The sequence below is a fragment of the Pholcus phalangioides genome, unplaced genomic scaffold, assembly GCF_987345545.1.
Source record: "Pholcus phalangioides strain wild (caught in Gottingen) unplaced genomic scaffold, Ppha-v1.0 ptg000022l_1, whole genome shotgun sequence".
NCBI classification, from domain to species: Eukaryota; Metazoa; Arthropoda; class Arachnida; order Araneae; family Pholcidae; genus Pholcus; species Pholcus phalangioides.
In genome coordinates, this window is record NW_028301615.1 from 29906281 (window position 1) to 29929067 (window position 22787).

General features: G+C 33.5%; 2 protein-coding genes across 2 annotated transcripts in view; one reads left to right on the top strand and one right to left on the bottom strand.

Moving 5' to 3' along the window:
• The first annotated feature begins 521 nt into the window (after window positions 1-521).
• Window positions 522-22787, top strand: part of LOC149070158 (uncharacterized) — a 113793-nt gene continuing 91527 nt past the window's right edge. Inside the window, exon 1 of the mRNA XM_089250255.1 lies at window positions 522-589. The gene's annotated coding sequence lies outside the window, so the exon portion shown is untranslated. The remainder of the gene's footprint in view (window positions 590-22787) is intronic.
• LOC149070159 (uncharacterized) lies at window positions 2868-5507 on the bottom strand. Its single transcript, XM_089249507.1, has one exon. The coding sequence runs from the start codon at window positions 5095-5097 to the stop codon at window positions 3409-3411; it is 1689 nt and encodes a 562-aa protein (XP_089105633.1). The 5' UTR covers window positions 5098-5507; the 3' UTR covers window positions 2868-3408.

The following is a 22787-nucleotide window of genomic DNA, read 5'->3' on the forward strand; positions in this document are numbered from 1 at the left end:
AAAAATGAAAGTAATTTTAGTTTTCCTTATATATAAGTTAAAGGTCAGAGTAAAAAAAGAAAGAACTGATTTTTTTCCCGCCATCTTTAATATTATTATTTTTATCCTCATCGTGACCTTGCCCCATTCGTTCCTTTTTGAAGCATCTTAATGTAAGTACACGTCCAGAAAAAAAAATCAGCAAATGACGATCAAACTACAAAAGGATCGACTTCCGTATTAATGATGGTAAAAAGAAAACGCGTAAACACCACAACGCGCATGCGCACTATCTGCGGATATCGACAACAAAACATATCTTTGTTTCCTTATGGATAAGAAGATGGAATGATGATGAATCGCTCCAAGGACGTCACGGCATCACTTGGGAATCTGACCCTCGATAGTGTCCAGAAACGCTTCTCTGGTTGTGACTCACTCACTGTTGACGTGATGGCTTCGGTGTTGTTGTTTCTAAACAAGATTCGTTTTCTATATGGAAGTGATTGGTTAAAAGTTGATAAGTGTAAAGTTGATCATCAAGTACCAAGGATATTGGAAAGTGATTAATGTCAACATCGGAGCTTCGATGTCTGATTTTCATACAGAAGTAAGCTGCTTATCTATCTTTCAATTTAATTGATTTACATAAGTTCGTAAATAGCTTGAAAATTTATAAATATTAAAAAAATTTGTATATTTGAAAGGGGGAGTTTTTAGGTGTTGAAAAAAAAAAAACTTGGTTCGAATTTTGGTTGATAGAGGACGCTGCAAGTCAGTCCAACCCAAAGCCGCTTGAAAGATGTGGACCGGAGTGATTGGACCTGAACCTCTGTATGACCTCTTCTGTGTCCAGAACATTTCGTCTCTAGTACGTTTCGTCCCAACGGTGCATTAATTCTTTCGGACATTTTGCCCCTGACATTTCACCTGCCATGATCATATGGGTGGCCGGGTGTTGACCGTATGAGTGACCAAGTGCGTTATGTATGAGTGCAAATGTGAGTGACCGTCACAAACTTGGCCACTTACACATGTAGCCACTCACTTGATCATTCATGCTCACACACACAACCGTAGTCACTCACGATCACTTAAATCCTACTTGGTCACTCCTGTGGTCACTTACTTGGTCATCCATATGGCCACTGATTCGGTCATCCATATAGGCACTCATGTGGTCACTTACTTGGTCATCCATATGACCACTCATCTGGTCACTTACTTGGTCATCCATATGACCACTCATCTGGTCACTTACTTGGTCAACCATATGGTCACTCATACGGTCATAATCCAATCATTTGGTCACTCAGACAGTCCATCACTCATACCATCAGGGTAGGAAAAATGTCAAAGGCGAAATTTCCGGATCCCAAGTAAGACAACTTCACCAATGGAGTGCATGTAACAGTTTAGCTATCACCTAGTTGTGAGTGAGTGACAGAGTGGACGACCAGGTGATTGAGTGTGTGACAGCGCGAACAAACCTGGTGAGCTGATGATAGGATGAGTGACTTAGTGAGTAAATGATATAGGAAATAAATGAGCGACTTAGTGAGTAAGTGACATAGGAAATAAATGAGCGACTTAGTGAGTAAGTGACATAGGAAATAAATGGGCGACTAGGAGATCAAGTGTCAGACCGGCCAACTGAGGGAGTGATCGAATCGAGTGACGTAGTGAGCGACATTGTGAGTGAGTGACCTGGTGAGGAAGTGAGTGGCCTAGAGAGTGAGTGATATAATGAGTGACCTAGTTAGTGAGTGAGTGGCACGTGTGAGTGGCGTGGTAGTAAGATGCTCGTCTACCCCCGTGAAGGTTGCCGCCACGGTCCCAGGTAGAAACCCGGGATAGGATTTCCAGGTCACTCACTCACAATGTCGCTCACTACGTCACTCGATCAGTCTCTAAGTAGGCCGGTCTCACACTTAATCTCTCTAAGTCGCTCATTTACTTCCCATGTCAAGAACAATTTTGATGCCCGCACCGGTTAAAATCTAACCCACACGCCACTCGTCCCGCTTTTACGCAGTACATCATCTCTTTTTCCTACGATGTTTTGCCACATTTTCTTGTTTTTTTAATAAAAATGCTTACTTTGCAAACTTTCGCACTCTGGGTTTTTTCAGGTTGAAAACGAACCGAAAAGGCATGAAATAAACATGAATTTCGGGGCTGCGTTAATTCATGGGCCTCAAGAGCATAGGCGGCCTCGTGATAATGAGATTTTGTACTATTTTTTTTTTAAGATCAAATACAGTAATCGTTGGGTAGGTAATGTGAGCTAAATAGGAGACACAGAATACCGTATCATTTTTCCCGGGGGGGGGGGACGATAATGCTATCAAGAGAGATGCTGCTGTTTATCTCATCCCCAAGATGGTCTCTCTGGGCGGTCAGCGGTCATTTTTGTCTGTCTGTTTATCTCATAAATTTTATCGTTTTATAGGATATATGTGTTATCGTTGCTAGGGGGGCTATCATACCGAATATAGGTTCGGTAGGGCCCTGGAGTAGGGTGTATATCTTTTTTTCTTTCCATTGAGAAAATTAAGTGCGAATCACATTCGCCGGGTTGGGGGAAGTAACTCACAAGTTTGGTAGAGTTCACGCTTCATATCTACGGAGAATTTGTGCATACCCCTATGAAATATGCGTAGAAGGTTTGCTTACTGAGAGAACAGCACAGGATTTGTTAGCATCTCCAGAATTCCAGATTTGCGTATATGAGATGCGCATATTCTTTGAAATTCATAGGATGCTTTATCGCTATTAGAAATGCATAGGAAATTAGAATACGACTTGAAATGCGCGCAAGTGACATTCGTAGCCCTTAAGGCGACTGACTACGTGCGGGGTACTTTTTTTTAAAAAATGTCATTTTGGATGAAATGCATATGTTTTTAGTTTGAATATGGAATGAAATTAAGAAAATAAATGTTTTTTCATGAATATTTTGGCAAGAAAAATTTATATTGCTAATTATATGCCTAAAATTAGCATAATTTCAGTGTTTACGCTAAACATGGTACATGAAATACTACTGCTTATATAAACTTGTTTTTCACACAGAATGTTGCTATGGTATTGTTCTGTGCAATGAACTAGAAGTTTTGGAGTACTATGAAAACTTTTTGAGATATGGTTGTTTACGTGAAAAAATACACATTTTTCGTTTAAAAAACTTGATATTTTGAATTCAAAATGATGTAAATCCAAAAGTTTCAAAGATATTGCTTAGATCCTAGTTCATTGCACAGTCAGGCTCATATAGAACCCACTAGAAAAAATTCATATTGATATCTTGTAAAGTTTTGGAGATATCATGTTTTCCGCTGGCAAGAATAACGTAAATCGCAGTTTCTCAGAAAACGCATTTAAAGATTTCATTTGAAAAAAAAAAGGTTTCTCATACACTGTAAACATTCAGAATTCTCCACATTTGTACGTCAGACCTTCCTTTGCTTCAAATTTCTCCAACTTCGACTTTCTTGCTCCTCTTTTTTTTCTTCTGGCCATTTTTGCCATTGGCGTTGCATGGTATCTCGAACACTTCACCCGCTCTTCATCCAACCCAGAATAAGTAGATGCTAGTTCTTCATCGATTGGGATTCCTAGGTTTTTAAGAACCGGCAATATGCCCACATAACCAGAATTGAAAAGCAGAACTGCAATATTGGTCCCCAGCAGCATTGTTTGTAGTTCGACAAAAGTGCCCTTAGGCAAAATCGTCCAAATCACACTGTTGAAGCTTTCGTTGGAGTTCTGTGTCATGCCGTGCAAGCACTTTGAAAGCAGGGATTGTGCACAGAGACTCATGTATGTTGGCTTTATTACATTTATGATGTCACTAGAGAGACCAGGAGATTTATCAGTAATTTTATGTCCTTCATGTGCAGCTTTCTGATGCTTACACCAACTGTCGGGACCTCTTGGACATTGTCCATGCATGTTCTTTTTATCACTGGAGCAACAATGAAAAAATGCAGCTATGACGGCAGACTGCATATTTTTTAAATTTCCCACATTGCTACGAATAGCAATGCCATAGTAATTTTGGAGTTTATCTATAAGTTTATCGGTTAATTTCCCTTTACCACTCAGTCCTTTCGTGGTTTTCTTGAGTTTCCTCAAACGCGCACCAACCCTCTTCTGAACATGGCCAATGCATTCCAGTTTAGTGACACTATTTCTGCCATAGATGTCCTTTACATTCATATATGCCTTGGAGTCACCATCCCCATAATATTCTGCATATTTTAGTTCCCGCTTTAGAATTGATCTTTCGAAAATTCTATATGCTCCAACTACTTCCATACTTGCAGACGAGCCCTTGTGGTTGGAACACACATGAACTGTTTTTAAAGATTTTCCCCTACAAATTCTGCAGTACTGCGACATCACTTCCAAATCTAATATCTTTCCAGAATCAATAGAAATAGCAGACACACAACCATTTAGAGATGTATGACCACGTCGCTGCCAGGTACCGTCGACAGACACACCACAACTTGGTATTTTTTCTTGTCCAACTTCCTTCAGTGCTCTTATCTCATTAGCAGCCTCTTTCATATTTTGCTCAGTAGCAGAACGAACAGCTTTTTGTAACAATAGTTCACGGTCCCTGAATGCATTTTTTGAAAGAAAAGGTAAATTCAAAGTTACCAGGAACTTTCTACCAGCAGTGTAGCCTTTGCCAATAAGTCTCAATCCAAGGACCACTAATGAATTTATAACATTTTTGCTGCTGCTATTTTTTCCAGTTGAGGTAAATGCTTTCGAATACCCACATTTACAAGATAAGGCGAAGTTCGAGCACAGTCCGAATCTTGAATCTTCGTTCAGTTTCATACCAGTCTCGTAACACATTGGGCAGCAAAGAACAGAAAACACAGATACTAATATAGAAATATCAAATATTCTATTTCCCTTCAACTCTCCACACTGTGGAGATGTGGCTTTCTTTTTATCAGTATAAATGTTCAATTTCGATGAACTAGCAGTCATAATAGGTGTGTCAACGGAGGCAATGTTAGAATCAGGGGAGACAGCTTTCGTATGACGGTTTCCACAAAATGAACGTTTTTTGCTCCTCTTTGCACGTACCTTCGGCATCGTGAATGTTCAAAAAAGCGTTACAAAAAATTATATAGAACTTCAAAACCAAAAATTCGAAGAAATACAAGTTAAAATAACAGTTGTTTGGTATACAACGTGCAACTAGAATGTAAACAAACAGTGTTTTCGATTTTGTTGCCACTCGCCTGATTATGTGAATTTAACATTAATATTTATTTATAAACATTACACAGAAATATTTCTAACTAATCCATAAGTAAAAAATATGTGATTCAAGGGTATTTCTATGCAAAATAAGTATTTATTACAACAGAAACGTCATTGTTTACATATTTTAGGCCCTTTAAATAGTACTTCCGGTGCTGGAAATTATCACTTCCGGTTAACTAAATGAGCTATAACTTCGGTTCTAATTAACGTAGGAACAAAAACAAACCATTTTTAGATTCCTGAATAAATATACTTTCAAATGAGCAAATAAAAAAAAATTCGCAAATTTTCAAAAAAATGGCCGTTTCAACGTAGGCAGTCGCCTTAAAATGCGTAGGAAGTGTATTTGCGTTTCAATTTTCTTAGATATTTCGAATTAGCAAAGTGAGGCAAAACGCAATAAAATGTTAAAAAATTAATTTTTGAATTTTTTTTTTAAATTACATTAACAACTACAAATGTATATTAACTGAGCGAAATTCAAATTTATTTGTCGATATACTTACAAAGACAAATGCATTGTTATTAAGCTCACGCATACAATAAACATGTATTTAAATCATAGTTAGTGTTTAGGCAAAACAGGAGCGGTCGTGAATTGTGTAAATGTGGAAATTCATGTGAAATGCGCAAAAATAACGTAGGAAAAAGTTCTCTCCTTGTAGGATGATTACTGTTGGATATGTTTTAAATGCACAAGAAAAAAAAGTCGTATTTAATCCTTAATCGGATCACAAAGTTTCCCGCTTGTGGGTCGTATTTACCTCGGGCTCATTCGATGGCCAAATATGAACAAGAAACACCACTCAAATCATATGATCATATTCAGTTTTTATTAATGTTATGTACTTTTCTGTATGATTTATCTTTGATTAGTATACACATCACATCAAAATCCACGTGTCTTATCATACTTTAAAAGTATGGAATATTTTCATAATTGCTTTGCGGGCTGGATTAAATTCTTTTAAAGGCCCCAGATTAGCCAAACGAGCCACCGTCTGATGCAACATTGATGTGTAGTTAATATCTGGTACAAATAACTGACCCACATACAAAATCAAAGACGATAAGACGCTCCATTTCCGACTTGAAAAGACATCATTCTCTTCCATCAATTTCTGGCAACCAGCCAAGAAAACACAAAAAAAAACAAAAAACAATAAAATAAACAAATAAACAAAATAAAATGAGCAAGAACGAAAAGAATCTCCACGAAACAAATCACATTGCCGTCTTCTTTCTCTAAAACTATCCTAGAGCTGGGGGTCAAGCAATGAAAGTATCATACATTAATTTCACTCTCTCTGACTACCTCTACAGAGTTGCAGCTCCACCCTTCAGTATTTGTACCCGTAATAGCTTCAGTACCCACACACACACACACACACACACAGTATGTTTCCGCACACATTCATGTATACACACCCCTAAACAAAGTAGGAAAAGTATTGGATTCACTTGAAGAAATCGATACGGACAAGGTAGGTAGGGTGCTCCACGGCAGAGCACGGTTTTCGAGAGGAGCAAGAGGAGGAGGAGGAGCACTAAAGAGTATTGCCATGGCGACCGACTCCACTATTTGCCATGTGACGGGTGTGGGAAGCAAGACGTTGATGAGTTCTGAATGTTAGGGGAGGCAACTGGTTCGATTCATGGTTTTCCTCAATGTTAAAATAATAATAGTAATAATGGTTTTTTTCATTATTTTTGCCTTGTTTTCCATTACAAAGGTTAAGTGTATTTTTGTGAAAGAAGTAGATCTAATGCTTTCTTTTATTATCTATCCCTAAAAGGATAAATGTTCTTGTTTGTTGGAGAGTAGATCGATGGCATTATAAATAATTGATTTTGTATTTATCTAAGGGATTTATGACGGTGATTGATGGATCGGGTATTTTAGGATATTACGAGACGTGCTTTACATATCAGAGATATCGAATATTATGACTGGAATTATTTATTGCTTTTTTGTAAAATTCGAAAAAGTAATTTTGTTTTCTCCTTGTAATCACAAAAAAAAAGTCACACAAACCCTATATTATTAAAAACAGATTTTTGCTATTTAATATATAATTTTTTTTAAATTTAATTTATAGTTTTTTAAAGTCTCTAAGTGTTTTAAGATGACGAAATAGTTCGAATCTTTTGTTTGAAGTTTGTTTTCAGCAAATCAAATTTTTATTTTAAATTTTTTAGTTTTTATGTTATTATTTTGTCATTCAAATTAACAATTTTCTGTTACACTTTGAAACATTACTTTAATAATAGAATTGCAGTGGAACTTCGGTTAACGAGCAAAAAATTTTGGGCAAATTTTGATCGAGTAACGAGCGATGATTCGCATTTAAGAGCAAAAGTTTTGCGCTTTGTTTATTTATTTTCACGTCATCACAAATGAGGTGGCAATTCTTTGCTTTCGCCCACACACGTGTTATGGAATTGCGGATAATATTCTCCCGCAAAGTCTCCGGTAAGCGCGCGTCTCGGAAAATTAACACACGTGCGAGTGTGAATATTTACGATACGAAACTAGATATAACATTGTATCCATGCGTACGCGTGCGCTTGAATGTTTATTTATTATTATTTTTTTTTTAATTCTGCTTGGAGAAAACTGTGGGCTGATTTGCATTATTGAACGTGACTTTGAAGTGCTAGCTCATGAACAGGAACTACTACTTGTCGAAGAGATTGTGTGCCTGTTGGAAGACCATGGACTGGGAGTGCATGAGGATGGCCCTCAAGAACTAGTGGTGAAAAATGTCTAGGAGTTGACGGTAGATTAAGTTGTGGATCTCTTTCCCACGCACCAGCAAGGGCTTAAGGTCGGTATCTCATCTGAGGAAGAGAGAAGAAGTAAGGAGGTGTCCCTCACATACACACACATAAAATGGGATTAGAGAGGTGTGTAGAATGGGGAAAACTGTGCAAATCTCTGTAGAAAAGAATCACCCAAATAAAGCTGTAGAAGTGTGCGAGCAGTGAATCTGTCCAACGAACACTGCAATTCTTCATTTCCTAGAAACCCTAAAAAGGAGGAGAAAGCAAGTGTCAGTAGATAAGGCTCTTTTTGAAAGTCATGCAAAAAAAAAAAAAATAAGTTTGCAAAAAAGGAATCTGTAAATTGACCTAAACGATAGTTCTCCTCTCTCTCGTCGTTTATAGTAAGCGAATAATACCAGGAAACGTAGTGAATAGTGAATCAAGTTCATAAACATTATCTTATTGTATGTTTATTTATGGCGTTATTTATATTATGTATATTTTATTGCATTATATATTATTATTATTGTGTTTAATCATTGATTGAATGCCGTTTTTTTGTTAGTCAATTTTAGGTGAATGAATAATTGTGGAACGAATTTTCCCTGTTTCTGTTATTTCCTCTGGGGAAGTTTGATTCGAATAACGAACTATTCGGATAACGAGCACGTTGGTGGAACGAATTAAGCTCGTTAACTAAAGTTCCACTGTATAATTTTTTAAACGACAAAAATTTTTGTTATCTAATTTTTTTTTCATTCTATCTAAATTTTTATGTCTATCTTTTACATTTATATTTTAAAATTTCGATCTAAATGTCCCCCGGTTGTGTAAGGTTCTAGATGAGTTCTGAATGTAAGGAGAGTTCGAACCACTTGTAAGTAAATAAAAATAATATAGTTTCTTTTATTATCCTAAAAAGATAAATATTTTTCTTTGTTGTAGAGAAGATCGATGGTACTGTATTATAAATAATTTATTTCCTATTTGAGGGGTTCGCAACCATAATGGACCAAGTCCATTCATCTTTATTATGGACAATAACAACCTAAAGTCTTTGATAGACGATTAATTCAGTTCAAGTGATGCAAAGGAATTTAAATATGTCAAAGTTCAGTTACAACTATCATTTTTTAGTGCCCTGCTTTTACAAATTCTGTAAAAGCAGGGCTTTCACAAAAACTTTAAGTTGTTATTATCCATAATAAATATAAACGGAGTTGGTCTACTAAGGTTGTGAACCCCTCATTTATGGTAAAGATTTACGACGATGATTGACGGATAGGATATTTTTAAGATATTTCGAAAAATGCTTTAAATATTTAGATGTAAAGTTTAATAACTGGAATTATTTATCAGCGCTTTGCGAAATTGGAGAATAGAATTTTATTTACTCGTTTATGAATACAATAATTTTAATCTTAATCCCTGTCATAGATAAGACATTTCTTGTTGAACAGAAATAAAGATAATATTTTCTTTTATTATCCCAAAAAGATAGATAATATTCCTTGTTGGAGATGAGATCGATGGCATTTTAACTAATTGATTTTTTATTTACGTTAGGAATTTACGACGATGGTTGATGAATTGTGTATTTTAAGATAATGTGAGACGTTCTTTTAAATATCAGAGATATCGAGCATGGTGGCTAGAACTATATTTATTGCTCTTTGCCAAATTGGAAAATATAATTTTATTATCTCATTCATGAATGCAAAAATTTTAATCTCTATCCATATCTTAGATAAAAAGATTTTTAATATTTAATATCGAAATTTCTTAAAAAATTGATTTATATTTTTTTAAAAATGTATCTGTAAGTAGTGTTTAAGGATGACGAAGTGATTCAAAGTTAAGTTTGAAGTTTGTATTTAAGAAATATTTGTTTTCATTTTAAAATTATTAGTTTTTATATTCTAATATTCTGTTATTTAATTTAGAAATTTCCTGTTATATTTCGAAACAGTATTTTATAATAAAATTAGATTTTTTTTTAACGACAGATTTTTTGTTGTCTAATTTTTTTTTCTTTTTATCTCAATTTTATGCATGATTTTTTTTAAATTATAGTTTTTTTGAAGTGTCAAAATTACTCATTGTTAATTGCTTGTAATCTATTTTATAAAATGGCAAAACTTCATATTTCTTACATTAAAATATTTTCAATTCCTTATATTCTAAATTTTTCAACTTTTATAGTCTAAAATTTTCGAATTTAATGAAAAATTAAAGTTAAATGTAAACTTTTATTTTTATATATTAAAATTTTGATCTTGTTGTGCGGGCTAGATTGTAATGATTTCTGAATCGAGGCAACTAGTTCGATTCCTGGTCTTCCTCAATGTTAAAATAATTATAATAATAATAATAATAATGGGTTTTTTTTCTATTACTTTGCTTTGTTTGCTATTACAAAGGTTAAATGTTCTCGTGTATTTTTGTAAAAGAAATAGAGATAATAGTTTCTTTTTCACTAGCCCAAGAAAGAAAAATATTTATCTTTGTAGGAGATCGATCACATTATAAATAACTGATTTTCTATTTATATTGGTGATTTACATGATTATTGATTAATCAGGTACTTTAAGATATTACGAGACTTTCTTTAAATATCGGATATGGTCACTGGAATTATTTATTGCTTATTGTAAAATTGGAAACAACAATTTTATTTTTCTCATTTATGATTACAAAAATTTTGATATTGAACCACATTTTAGATTGATTTTTCAGTATTTAACGTCTTAATTTCTTGAGAATTTAATAATTAAATTTTCAATTATTTTGTTAACCATAAACCCTTCTAAGAGATTTTTTTAAATATTAATTAATTAATATTGAAAAGAAATCGGTTAGAAGGGTTTATGAGTAACAAAATAATTCAAAAATTTCCTTTCACGTTTTATCTAAGCTAGAAAATTATTATTTTAAAGACTACGATCAATGACGTAACATTGCATCCAAAGGCCAATGGAATAAATTCAAAGTTCTCTCTGTTTTCTTTCCTAAGTCCTCATCATCGTGAAGCTTTATTGTAACCCTATGAAACAAAGTTTTTCTTTTTACCTCATTTATTTTTATACTCCTAAGGCCAGCATTACACAATAAAATGTTTTAGAAAAGTTCATTTATAAAATTGGAAAAATTCAGCCAATAAGCACATTGGTTACATTCGAGCAAATATAGCAAATATTCTTATTGGTCGTTTAGTATTCGTCCATTAAAACGTAAATGTTTTATCATTCATTAAAAAATATGTCATGAAATATAATTTAAAAAAGATCTTAAATAAATTTTACTTTATATTAATTACCAATAATAATAAGAAAAAAATGCATGTCATATTCACATATTTTTTGAAAAATGTTTTATCGGAATAATGAACATGTATAATTACAATTGAATGAATGAAATTTTAGCGTAGAATTATAATTATAACCAATTTTTAATGATCGAACTGATGAGTAATTTGAGTAGTTTCATATGTTCATATAAGAAAGAATTTCTGTTGCCCAAAATTTTTTATTTATGTATCGAAATTATCGATTTTTTTTCTTTTGGAAATGAAATTTCTATTTAAAAAAAAATATATTTACTTTTATTTTTTTATCATACTCTTATACTTTCATTTATTCTGAAAATTTTTGTTTCTTATTATTTAATTTCCTATACATCAAACTTCACTGATATAGTAATTTGCACAAATTTTAAAATCAAAGTTTTCAATAACAATTTTTATTGGAATAGCTCGATATGGGGTTTTCTTTAAAAAAAAAGCAGCATATGAAAACTATTAAATAATAATGCAAGATATGTTTTAATAATTCATATGTTTTATAATTATTCACAATTGTTATTTTGTGGCCATTACCTGTGATGTTTAAGGCCGGGATTACACCGTAAAAGTTTGGTGAAAGTCCTTTTATGAAGCTTGAAAAAGGCAGCCAATAATGTCACCTGCTGCATTATCTAGAATGTAACCACTAACCTAATTGGTTGAGTTTTTCAAGTTTTACAAAATAACTTTTATCAAACTTTTATAGTGTAATCCCGGCCTAACTCAAGTATATGTATATTTATTTATTTAGTCATATTAAAATGTAAAGGTTTGTAAATATTTTATTATTCAGTTGAAAATATCAGTCATGAAATTTAATACTAAAAAATTCTTATACATTTATTGAAATTAATAATATTATTATGTTACAATATAATTATGTTAATAATAAATAATAAGAAAAACCGCATGCCGCTCTCATATTCATACTTCTTTAAAGAATATTATATCTCTTGGTGATAACACTTAATATAATTATATCAGGAGTGGCTATAGATGATGGACTTTAAATATTTATTTTAAATTCAATATGAATTTTAAATAACATAATTGAGTAATTTGAGTAATTTCGTAAATTCATCAAAAATATTTTTTTAATACACAAAATTCTTTAAGTATCGAAATTATCGATTTTTATGTTTTTAAAAATCAAATTTTTATTTGACATTAAAACTATTCACTCTTATTTGTTTTATTTTTTAGTCTTAAATTTTTATTTAATCTCAAAATTGTTGTTTCCCATTGTGCAATTTTTTGCCATTAAAATTTCATTAATATCTCAACTTACATTTTTTTACTAAATTAGCTTTTAATAAAATTTAAGTTCAATTTTTATTAAACTTTCTCAGTTTGTGAATTTTGAAATAAATGCAAAACATGGAAATAATTATTAAATAATAACGCAAATATATGCAATATCATGCATATATTAAAGTTATTCAAAATATAAGTAAATATTTTTTTGTTATTCTCTGTGTATCTAGTTCGAATACATGACTGTATATTCAGTCATTCTCCAAAACGTGAATATTATTTATTTAAAATGTATCAATCATGAAATATAATTTAATTAAATCGTATAAATTTATTGAAATTTATATTAATAATCAGTCATAACAATAAAAGAAGAGGAAAAACATTTATACTTCTTTTTAAAATATTATATTGCGAATTTCTATAGATCATGAATTTTAAATATTTATTTTGATTTCAATATTAACTTTTTGAATAATCTAATATTACGTAGAGCCCGGATTATATGCAATTTAAAAGTGGCAAAATATGCTCTAAAATTATGCAAATATGCACTTAAAAAAGCTGATATATGCACTAATAATTCTAAAATATGCACTAATAATTCTAAAATATGCACTTGAAATGCCAAAATATGCACTTGAAATGCCAAAATATGCACTTGAAATGAAAAAATATGCACTTGAAATGCCAAAATATGCACTTAAAAATGCCAAAATATATACTACCTTCACACACATCCATATATTTCATGGGTATCTTTTTTTCAGCCACCTCGTTATGAAATTTGCCTGCTGTAGTCTTTTGTGTTTGTACTTGAAAAATCCAGAAAAAAAAGATAAAAATTCCAAAATATGCACCAAAAATGGGAAAATATGCGTTAAAAAAATCACTATGCGGAAAAAAAAGCAGATATGTTTTTAAAATGCATATTTTCTATTTGTTAGTTCATATTCATTTACAAAAAAAATATCCTCACGTATGCATATACTGCATATTCAAATAACTTCTAAGTATTTTTTATTTAAGCATTTTGAATTTCTAGTTAGTCGTGGCTGTTCAGTAACGAGATACCAGTAAAAAATAATTTCGAGGTTATTTCTAAAAGAGTTGAACATTTTTGACGCTAATGCTGAAACAGTTGATATATAGGAGGGAAAAGCAATTCTACCTGCAGGGAAAAAAACCGATGTTATGAAAATATTATGAGCAATATTCATTTGAATAACTATGAAAAAGTGATTGAGTTTCAATAAAACTTCACAAATATGCGCTCATTCTGAAAATTCTTTGATTTTATGCATTATATGCATTAATTCTGGAAAAGGCCAAAATATGCAAATGCATATAATCCGGGCTCTAAATATGATTAATTTGAGTAATTTTGTAAATTTACATCAGAAATATTTTTTGTACTTTAAAAAAAAAAATTATATCGGGATGACAGCACTTACATAATTATAATTGTATCGAGAATGTCATAATGGTTTTTAAATATTTATTTCAATTTCAATATGAATTTTAAATAATGTAATTGATGATTTAATTTGAGTTAATTTGAGTAGTTTCGTAAACTGATATGAGAAATATTTTCAGCTTCGACTTAAAATTATTCAAAACATCATTAAAATCCTAATTATCGGAATATTTTACTATTTAAGATAATTTTCCTTCGAAAGCAAGATAAAAGGGATAATTAGATACCTGAGATGTGATCCTGAGATATTTTTTCCTTTTCCGCGGAAAGATTATCGCCAAAATCGTCGCCAAATCCCTCCAAACCATGCTCCCAACGTAAGTGGAAAGGTACATTTAAAAACTAAAATCAAGAATTTGGAGCCCAGGCGCGTCTTTCGCTGTCGCCATTCGGAGCCAAAATGGAATCAAGGAGATAAAGAGGAGAGGAAGGATATAGAAGAAAGCATCTCTCTCATTTTTTATCTTTTTTTTGTGTGTGTGTACGGTTGTGTGTGTGTTCTCATTTTGATCATTATTATTCTCCGAGTAGAATGATCACATGATTTCTGTGGTTATTCTGATCACGTTCTCTTCTTCTTTTGGAAAAGAAATTGAAATATGGAACCAAAAATCGTGTGATTCGCCAGATTTATTTTTTTTTTCCTCTCTCGTGTTCGGAAACATCATCCCTCTTGCATCCAATCGAAACATATCCCATAGTGGGAATCCGATTCTGCATAGAATTTGAATCGTCGAGAATCATCACCGTTTCGGAAAAGAATCCATGCCAAAATGTAATTAGTGATAGCAATTATTACGCTTCTATTGAATGTTCATCAGGAGATGTGGTTTGAAACACTCGAAGAGGTAAGATACATGGCCTAATTTGAATATTTCTCTCTTAGCAGATGTAAGTTCATATTTTTCAATCTATAATCCTAATTTATTAATCAAATATTTGATATTGATGAGAAATTAATTAATTTGATCGGTTTTTTTAGTATGAAAATTCATTTAAAACTATTTATGATAATAAACTTATTATATCTCTGTAAATTCGACAGTTCGGTCTCGCTCAGTTGCAAATGGATGCAATGGTCAAACGCCAATACAAATCTTGATTTTGCGTAAATTTTTCCTAAAATTTTCAAATGAAAGGTGAAATTTGAAGATTTCATAGTAAAAAATTATCGAAAAAATGATAATTAATCCAAATCTGAAGAAAAGGTTGAAAAGTGAGGCATTAATTCACTTATTTCTTCAAAATGATATGCCGTACTTTTGATGCATGTATGGAAAATATAGATATAATTTATTTATTTATTTATACAATATTTTTTGGCCAATTCCTACACAGGAAAATGCTGTGATATTCGATACATTGATATATGCGAAGGGCGATGGAAACTTTAGGCCCCCGAAAAACTATAGTAAATTATGGATAATCATCAACAAAATGAGAAATAATGAAATTTGATATTTTCACATCATAGAATTATAATATATTATATGACGATAATTGAAGATGGCATAGAAATCAAATTTTTTATCCGGCCCCAGAAATTAATTACAGAAATTTTTCTGCTACAGGGTTGCACAAGAAAATATTACCTCTTAATTATGTACTCTCATACAAAATTTTCTTGGCAAAACATTTAAGCGAATGATAATCGAGAAACCAATAATTAAAATTTTAAAATTTCGTCTTTTTTTTAGTGCAAAAATTACTGATATATGCTAAAAGTCTGAAAAGAGTATAAAAAAATATTTAAGTAATGATTAATGATAACAGTTATTATGCTTCTATTGAATATCATCAAGACATATGGTTTGAAATATTTGAAGAGTTAAGATGCATGTTCTAATTTGAATATTTCAGCAGATTTAGGTGCATTTTTCTCAATGGATATTCATGAACTGATTAATTAATCAATTGATATTGGTAAGAAAGTGATCAATAATATGTGCACTATGAATGGATCTAAAAATTTCAACAAAGAAAATATTATCTCTGTTATTTTATTTGATTTCTAATCATTTACGTCAGTGTTTCTCAACCTCTGGTACGCGGACCCATGGGGGGGGGGTGTGAATACTTTGTAAGTTGTCCACGATATCACCTTCATTCACAACCATTGCATGAATGACGCATTTAGTGCGCCGTGAAATTATAATTTCATCAATTCCAGAACAATTTATTTTGGATTTTACGGGGGGGGGGGGGTGCGATCCAAATTGACCATCGCTGCAGAGGGGGGCCCCCCGCTTAGAACAGACCTTTACTACAGGGGGTCCACGATGCATTTATTTGTACTAAAAGGGGGTTCACCATGTCCCCCTCCGAGGCGGGGCTGACAGGGCCCGGGGCAATTACCATTATTTTTTTTGAAAAGTCTGGATTGAGGGCTGACCAAAGATTTCAGAATCTTTGGAGGGGGAGCTGCTGCAAGATGTGGAGGCCATGGGATCCGCGTCATCAAAAAGTTTGGGGAAACATTGATTTATGTGATTTTACATATCACACAGTTACGTGTATTATATTTTTCATATATGTGTTAAAGCAAAGTGCAACAAAAGTTTTACGATCAACTTCAAAATTATTGTAAAATATGGGAAATTATCAGCAATATTAGAAATAACGAGATCAATATTTTCAATCTGTATTATTGTATTGAGATATGTGTAGTGATAACTTTAAGATGATATAAAAATTAAAATTTCTATTCGGCCCTAGAAACTAAATGGTAAAATTTATGCTATTTTTCTGTCGTAGGTACAGCAGGAAAATTACCTAGTAATTTTTGATCTCAATCAAATTTACCTCGTGATATTTAAATGCATATTAATATAAATATCAACAATTTCAATTTTCACTTTTTTTCAATTTTTTTTTCACTTTTTACGTGCTGAGTTTACTAATACGCAGAAATCTGCAATAGTGTGCCAAAAAACACTGAAATATCCATAAAAAAGTGGAAAAGTCTAGAATTTCAGCCTCCGATATCTCGGCGAATCTTCAACCTATTGTTACGTCGTTATTATCTTTCAATTCAATATATAGAGAGACGCAAATTTTACCAATTGATATTTTTATTGGGGTAAAATGAAAATTTCGGTTTCTAAAAATTTCCTTTAATTTTAATATGTTTTTATAAATTAAACTATTACATCCGATGTCTTCTTACTTTACTGATGATTCTTAACATTACGTAGCTCTTATTTACATTGAATGCCAATAAATTTTAGGTTAGGATAATCTATATCTCCACCTTCATCAAACAATTTTAAGTAATAACATTTTATTTTTAAGAATTAATTAGCTTGCAACTTTTTAATTTACATAACTTATGTAATTTAAAATTACATAATTTGGAAATTTTATGAGATTTTGGTGGATATATCATGTAAAAAGTACGATACGTACCATAATATAACATACAACATGCTAATAAATGATTAAGGAATTTTATTACATACCTTTCTTCTAATCCTGGTAATAGCTACATCATGGACAGTTTTCCTCTTTAGTCACAAAACACTAATTAATTCTTTCAAAAAACTGTATTCTTAAAAAGTATAAAATTTCAGCATCTGATATCACTATTCAGAAACTTCATTAAATATATGTTGAAAAATTAACAATCATTAAATTTATGTTGAAAAATTAATAATCATTGAATTTATTGGAATATTAATAAACATTAAATGTGACTTATACGAGCGGTTTCTGGGCTACAGAGTATGGTCTAAGGGGCCATTCAAGTATTACGTAAGAGCAGGTTTTCAGCCATTTTTGACCCCCCTCCTCCCCCCCCCCGTCAGCAAAATTTCGTCAGCAGCTTAGAATATTTCATATCTTCAGAAAGGGGTGGTTGATGCCGTAAGCAACCTTCAAACCCCACTTGTCATCAAAAGTCAGCAAATCCGAAACCTCCCCCCCCTCGATGATGACATAATACTTGAATGACCCCTAAGGCATTTTCTTCCTGACGTTTCCCCTATATCTATGGCAGCCATTTTCTGAGATTGAAGAAGATCCATCACTCTCATAACTGGTGCAGGGTAATTTTTTAACACATTTCGAGCATTTTTAAATTGAAACCATACCTCTACGACGGACGGTTGATGAGATGTAGGCCGCATTAGCACTTACGGGATACCTAGTATAGTATATATTTACTGTATAGTCTCATTTTTATTCCGCATACCGGTTCAAATGTTAAGCCCCACAATATCAGTTAATATATTTTTGGTTTTTACAAAAATCGCTTTTGCAATAAGCATAAAAACAGTGACTGATATTTCAGTGCATGAAATTCACACCGGTTATGCGGCATAAAAATGTAAAAATCATACCACATATTTTGTATTTGCACATCGGAGAAAAACAAACAACCGGTTTTAAGAATGATAACAGATAATTTTGCTTTTATTTGATAGATGGCAGCAGAAGGCCTCACACAAAACGTTTCTATATTCCACAATCAGTACCTATGCACATTCTCTTCTACGTAAAAATTATCGGTATGGGAAAACAGAATTCGACAGAATTCATGTTCAAGGCAACATAATTTATCCTTCTGACACGCGCACACACACCAATTTTCAGGAGTAACCTTTAACGAGAAGTGCGTCTCTTGCCTCTGTACAGCATTGATGTAGAAGTTTAACATTACGTCCTAACTTGGGAAAGTGTTAAAGACACAGCCCTTTCGATTCAACACTAATAAAAAAAATGACCCTCCCTGGGATGTCTGACCACCCTAGCCTAAGATGAATTCTACTAATATTTTTACGGAATGGGTTAAATTTACTAAAGAGTTGAAATTAACTGAAAATTTTTAAAGAAAGGCACGTGAAAAATCCTAGCCTAGGGACCCGCCAAAGATTCCAACCTATGAGCCCAGTTGCAGTGTAAGAGAGTGCTTGGGATAGCACGCTGGACTGCTAAATAATTAGGACCGTAAAAATAGACTAAAATACGTTGATTGCATATTTGTGTGTATCATGGCTGCCAAAGAGAACATTTCTGTAGAATTTTATGCATGTGCGTAGGAACACTTGCATCATCACCGATGAAAAAATTAAAAAAAAAGTGTTGATATTTCTCGCCTTTTATATATATATACAGGAGTTGGACAAAATAATATGAACACCTGTGAAATGAGACAAAATCTTTATTAATAGGCTGTTGGCCCTCCTTTTTCATTAATTACAGCTTGCATCCGTCGTGGGATGGACAAACACAAGTCATGCACCACAGTCACAGGGATACGTAGCCATTCCTCCTGCAAAAAGGTCACTAATTCAGAACGTGTCTTTGGAGGTGGAAACCTACTGCGCAGCCTCCAAAATACCCCACAAAGGTTCAATTATATTAAGATCAGGGAACTGAGCGGGCCACACGATGTGTTTCAGTTCGTGTTCATCAAGCCAGTCTCCGACAATTCCAGCAGTGTGAACGGGTGAATTACATCTTGGAACACAGGTCGAAAATCAGGGAACAAATATCGCACCATTGAATGAAGATGGTCGGCCAGAAATAAACCGCTGCTTTAACCCGCCCATCCAGGACAACAAGTGGGCCGATACTACGGTGAGACATGCTGAACATGTGATCGAAAAAAGGACACGAACGGTGATACGTTCAGCAATTTTACAGACACTTACATTATTTTTGGCGACAATTGGCGATGTCCCGCATTAATTACAGTATCCACCGCTTATAAGAATGAAATCGGCAAAACAAAAACCAAATGCAGTTTTAAGTTTTAACACAGGAAAATCATCGGTTATAAGAATCAGATTTCCGCTTATAAGAATCAAAAAAAAAAATTCCTGAAGAACTGTCACTGTACTCATCTCAGTAGTGAGAACTTGTAGAATATTTTTGATTATTCACAAGGTTATTTGGAGGACTATTTATTCATTGTCACTCTTTTACCTTTCGTAATAAAACTATCCCATATTGATTGTAGCGTTTCCTCCCTCCCCACAAATAGTAACAATTACAGCTTCATAGTGAAATGAGCTACCTTGCATGAATGACAGAACTTATCTGCAAGAGGTTTATTGTTTAAAAAGAACTGGTTTTTTGTCAAAGTTACTAAAATAAGTGGATCTATCTAGAGCAGTGCTTCCCAAAATGGGCAATTTCGCCCCCTGGGAGACTATAGAAAGGTCTAAGGAGTGATAAAAGTTACGAGTATAACATAGGACCCTATGGGTTGGGTACAGTTAGGGGTGATGATTAAAAAATCATCTGAAGAGAAGGGAAGGAGTAACAGAATGAATAGTTTGGGAATCTCTAATCTGGACTGAGAAATTTAATTTTCTGGATGTTATGCCGAAACTAATATTTGAAAAGAAAAGTGATGTCTCCTCCGGGAATCAAACCCGGATTCTCTAGCATACCGGGTAAGTGCGCTAACCCATACACAAGAGACACACTTTTAGATTCCTTATACCACGCAGTAGTGGCGTGAAGCGCTGAGTGGAGACGTAGCAGCCTCAACTACAGCAATTGTCGCCCCGATTGGCGTTTTTGTACCATCTCTCTGATCTAGAGCTATGCACTCGGACAATAGTCAGGCCCTCCCCATATCCTGGTGCAGAACCCCTAGGGCAGGTATCTTCAACCTGTTGCTCGTGAGCACCCGTAGCTATGCTCGTGCCCGATTTTGTGCTCGCTAACACTTGATCAACGTCCCGAAATGCCTTGTACAAATTTCATTCGAGGATTAAAGTCAATCCTGATTTTTCATGCATTTGTATATCAAACTTGCCGTAATGGTGCTCTTCTTTTGATGATGATATGTACAGGCAGTGTACGTGACCAGAAAAATGTTGAAAACCTCTTCCTGGGGGTTGAAATCTTTGGTGGGTCCCCGGACCAGACTTTGCAAGGATCCCCCTTCATAGTGGATATATGGGGGGGGGGGGGAAACACAAAATGATGAGAACCATATTCCGGGGGCTGCAACCATGTCGGAGCCATGACAATAGTACTGCAATAGTTCAGTTTTACTGTGTAACATTTTAGTCAGTCTTCATTGAAAACGAATGATCTCTAAGGACAATATGTTATTGCTATAGATTTAAAATTTTACAAATTCAAATATTCAACAAAAACTTAATAAGGTTTTTTTTCGATTTTTCACATTAAAAACATCATAGTCTCACTTGAAGGCCCCCCCCCCTCTTGCGTCCAGTAGTAACTGGAAGAGTAAAAGCAAAAATTTCCGGATATAAGAATCTAACGCTTATAAAAATCAAAATTGCTTAATAACACGTAACTCTTACAAGAGGTGGATACTACATATCAATTTCTCGTATTTATATCTGTCAAATATGGTAGTTCCTAATCATAATGAAACAACTTCATGCGCACAGTATTTGATTACATCTGGTTACATTTTTCGACAAAAATGGTCCTGCAACTTCGCCAACTTCGGTTGCATCGACACCTTGTTTATAACGACAAAATCACGAACAATCCTCGATGTCGTTATAACCATGTTTGACTGATACAGGCTAAAGAATGAACTCACACAACACAAAAAGAAGGGGCAAGCGAAACTTCTGGAAGCAATCTAAGAAGCAATACTGAGATAATTATCAGTTACCGCCCACGTTGATTAGTTAATTTCTTATTCAAGCGATCGATCGCTGACATAGTTATCATCATCCACGCGATGTGTTTGGACACACACGAGATTCTTGAGAAATTATTGATTAGAAGGCTCTCTCTTGAGAAACATTTGCACATTGGTGATTACCGAGGCTGCAAACAAAATCATTAAATGGATCGATAAAATTAGTCCAAGAATTTCCTCCGAATCGATCGACAAAAATCAATCCTTTCCTGACAATCAGAATATCTCCGTTGAAAAACAAGCGTAATTTCGGTCATAAATTTGTTCTCTGATAAGGGAAACGACACGGTATTTGGCAACCCGATGCACGCGATTGCGCTTAATTTTCGGGAAAATATCTGAAGAAAATTGGCTCAGAATCGATTATTGACTCTATGAATAGTGTGTCGCAGTGAAAGGCCATTTCGGAAATGAATGAAATAGTGGTCTGCACCATTTCAGCGGAAATGGTGCAGACGAAGAAATTATTGAAAACAACGGCAAAGTAATTGTTGAAATATTTTACAGCGGCCCTGACATTAGGTCGCAAGTTGCGACAGAGTAGCTGAGGAGAGTGAGGGAACGCAATTTAAACAAAGAAGACTGAATTAAAGTGTTCAGGGGTGGATTACATATTCTTTACTCTGTACTTCAATAATGCAGATGAAAGTCTCTATAACGACCACCCCTCCTCTCCTAATTCAACGTAGAACGTCCGGTTGTCGTTGTACCGAAAGTTTTGAAAGGCAAAAATCCTCTTTTCAAGAAAATTCCCTTTATGGATTTTTTTTTTTTTTTTGTATTCATTTTGGTATAATCTGCGCAGTTGAATGCAAAATGTATCCGATAGTGAAACCTCACTACAACGGTACTCGATTCAACGATAAACGTATCGATAACGTATTGGTTAGCTATAACGATATTTTTCCATGTCTTGTTTGGAAATGTCTATAAACAAATGGGTTAAAGTGCTGTCTCTCAATTTTATGATAATCACTCTACAATGACACTTTTTCGTAGTCCTCCGAGTACTTCTATATCGATATTTCACTGTAACTAACCCC

Bases quoted from the DNA above. Each gene is read 5' to 3' on its own strand.
- LOC149070159 (XM_089249507.1), bottom strand. From the start codon at position 5,097: ATGCCGAAGGTACGTGCAAAGAGGAGCAAAAAACGTTCATTTTGTGGA.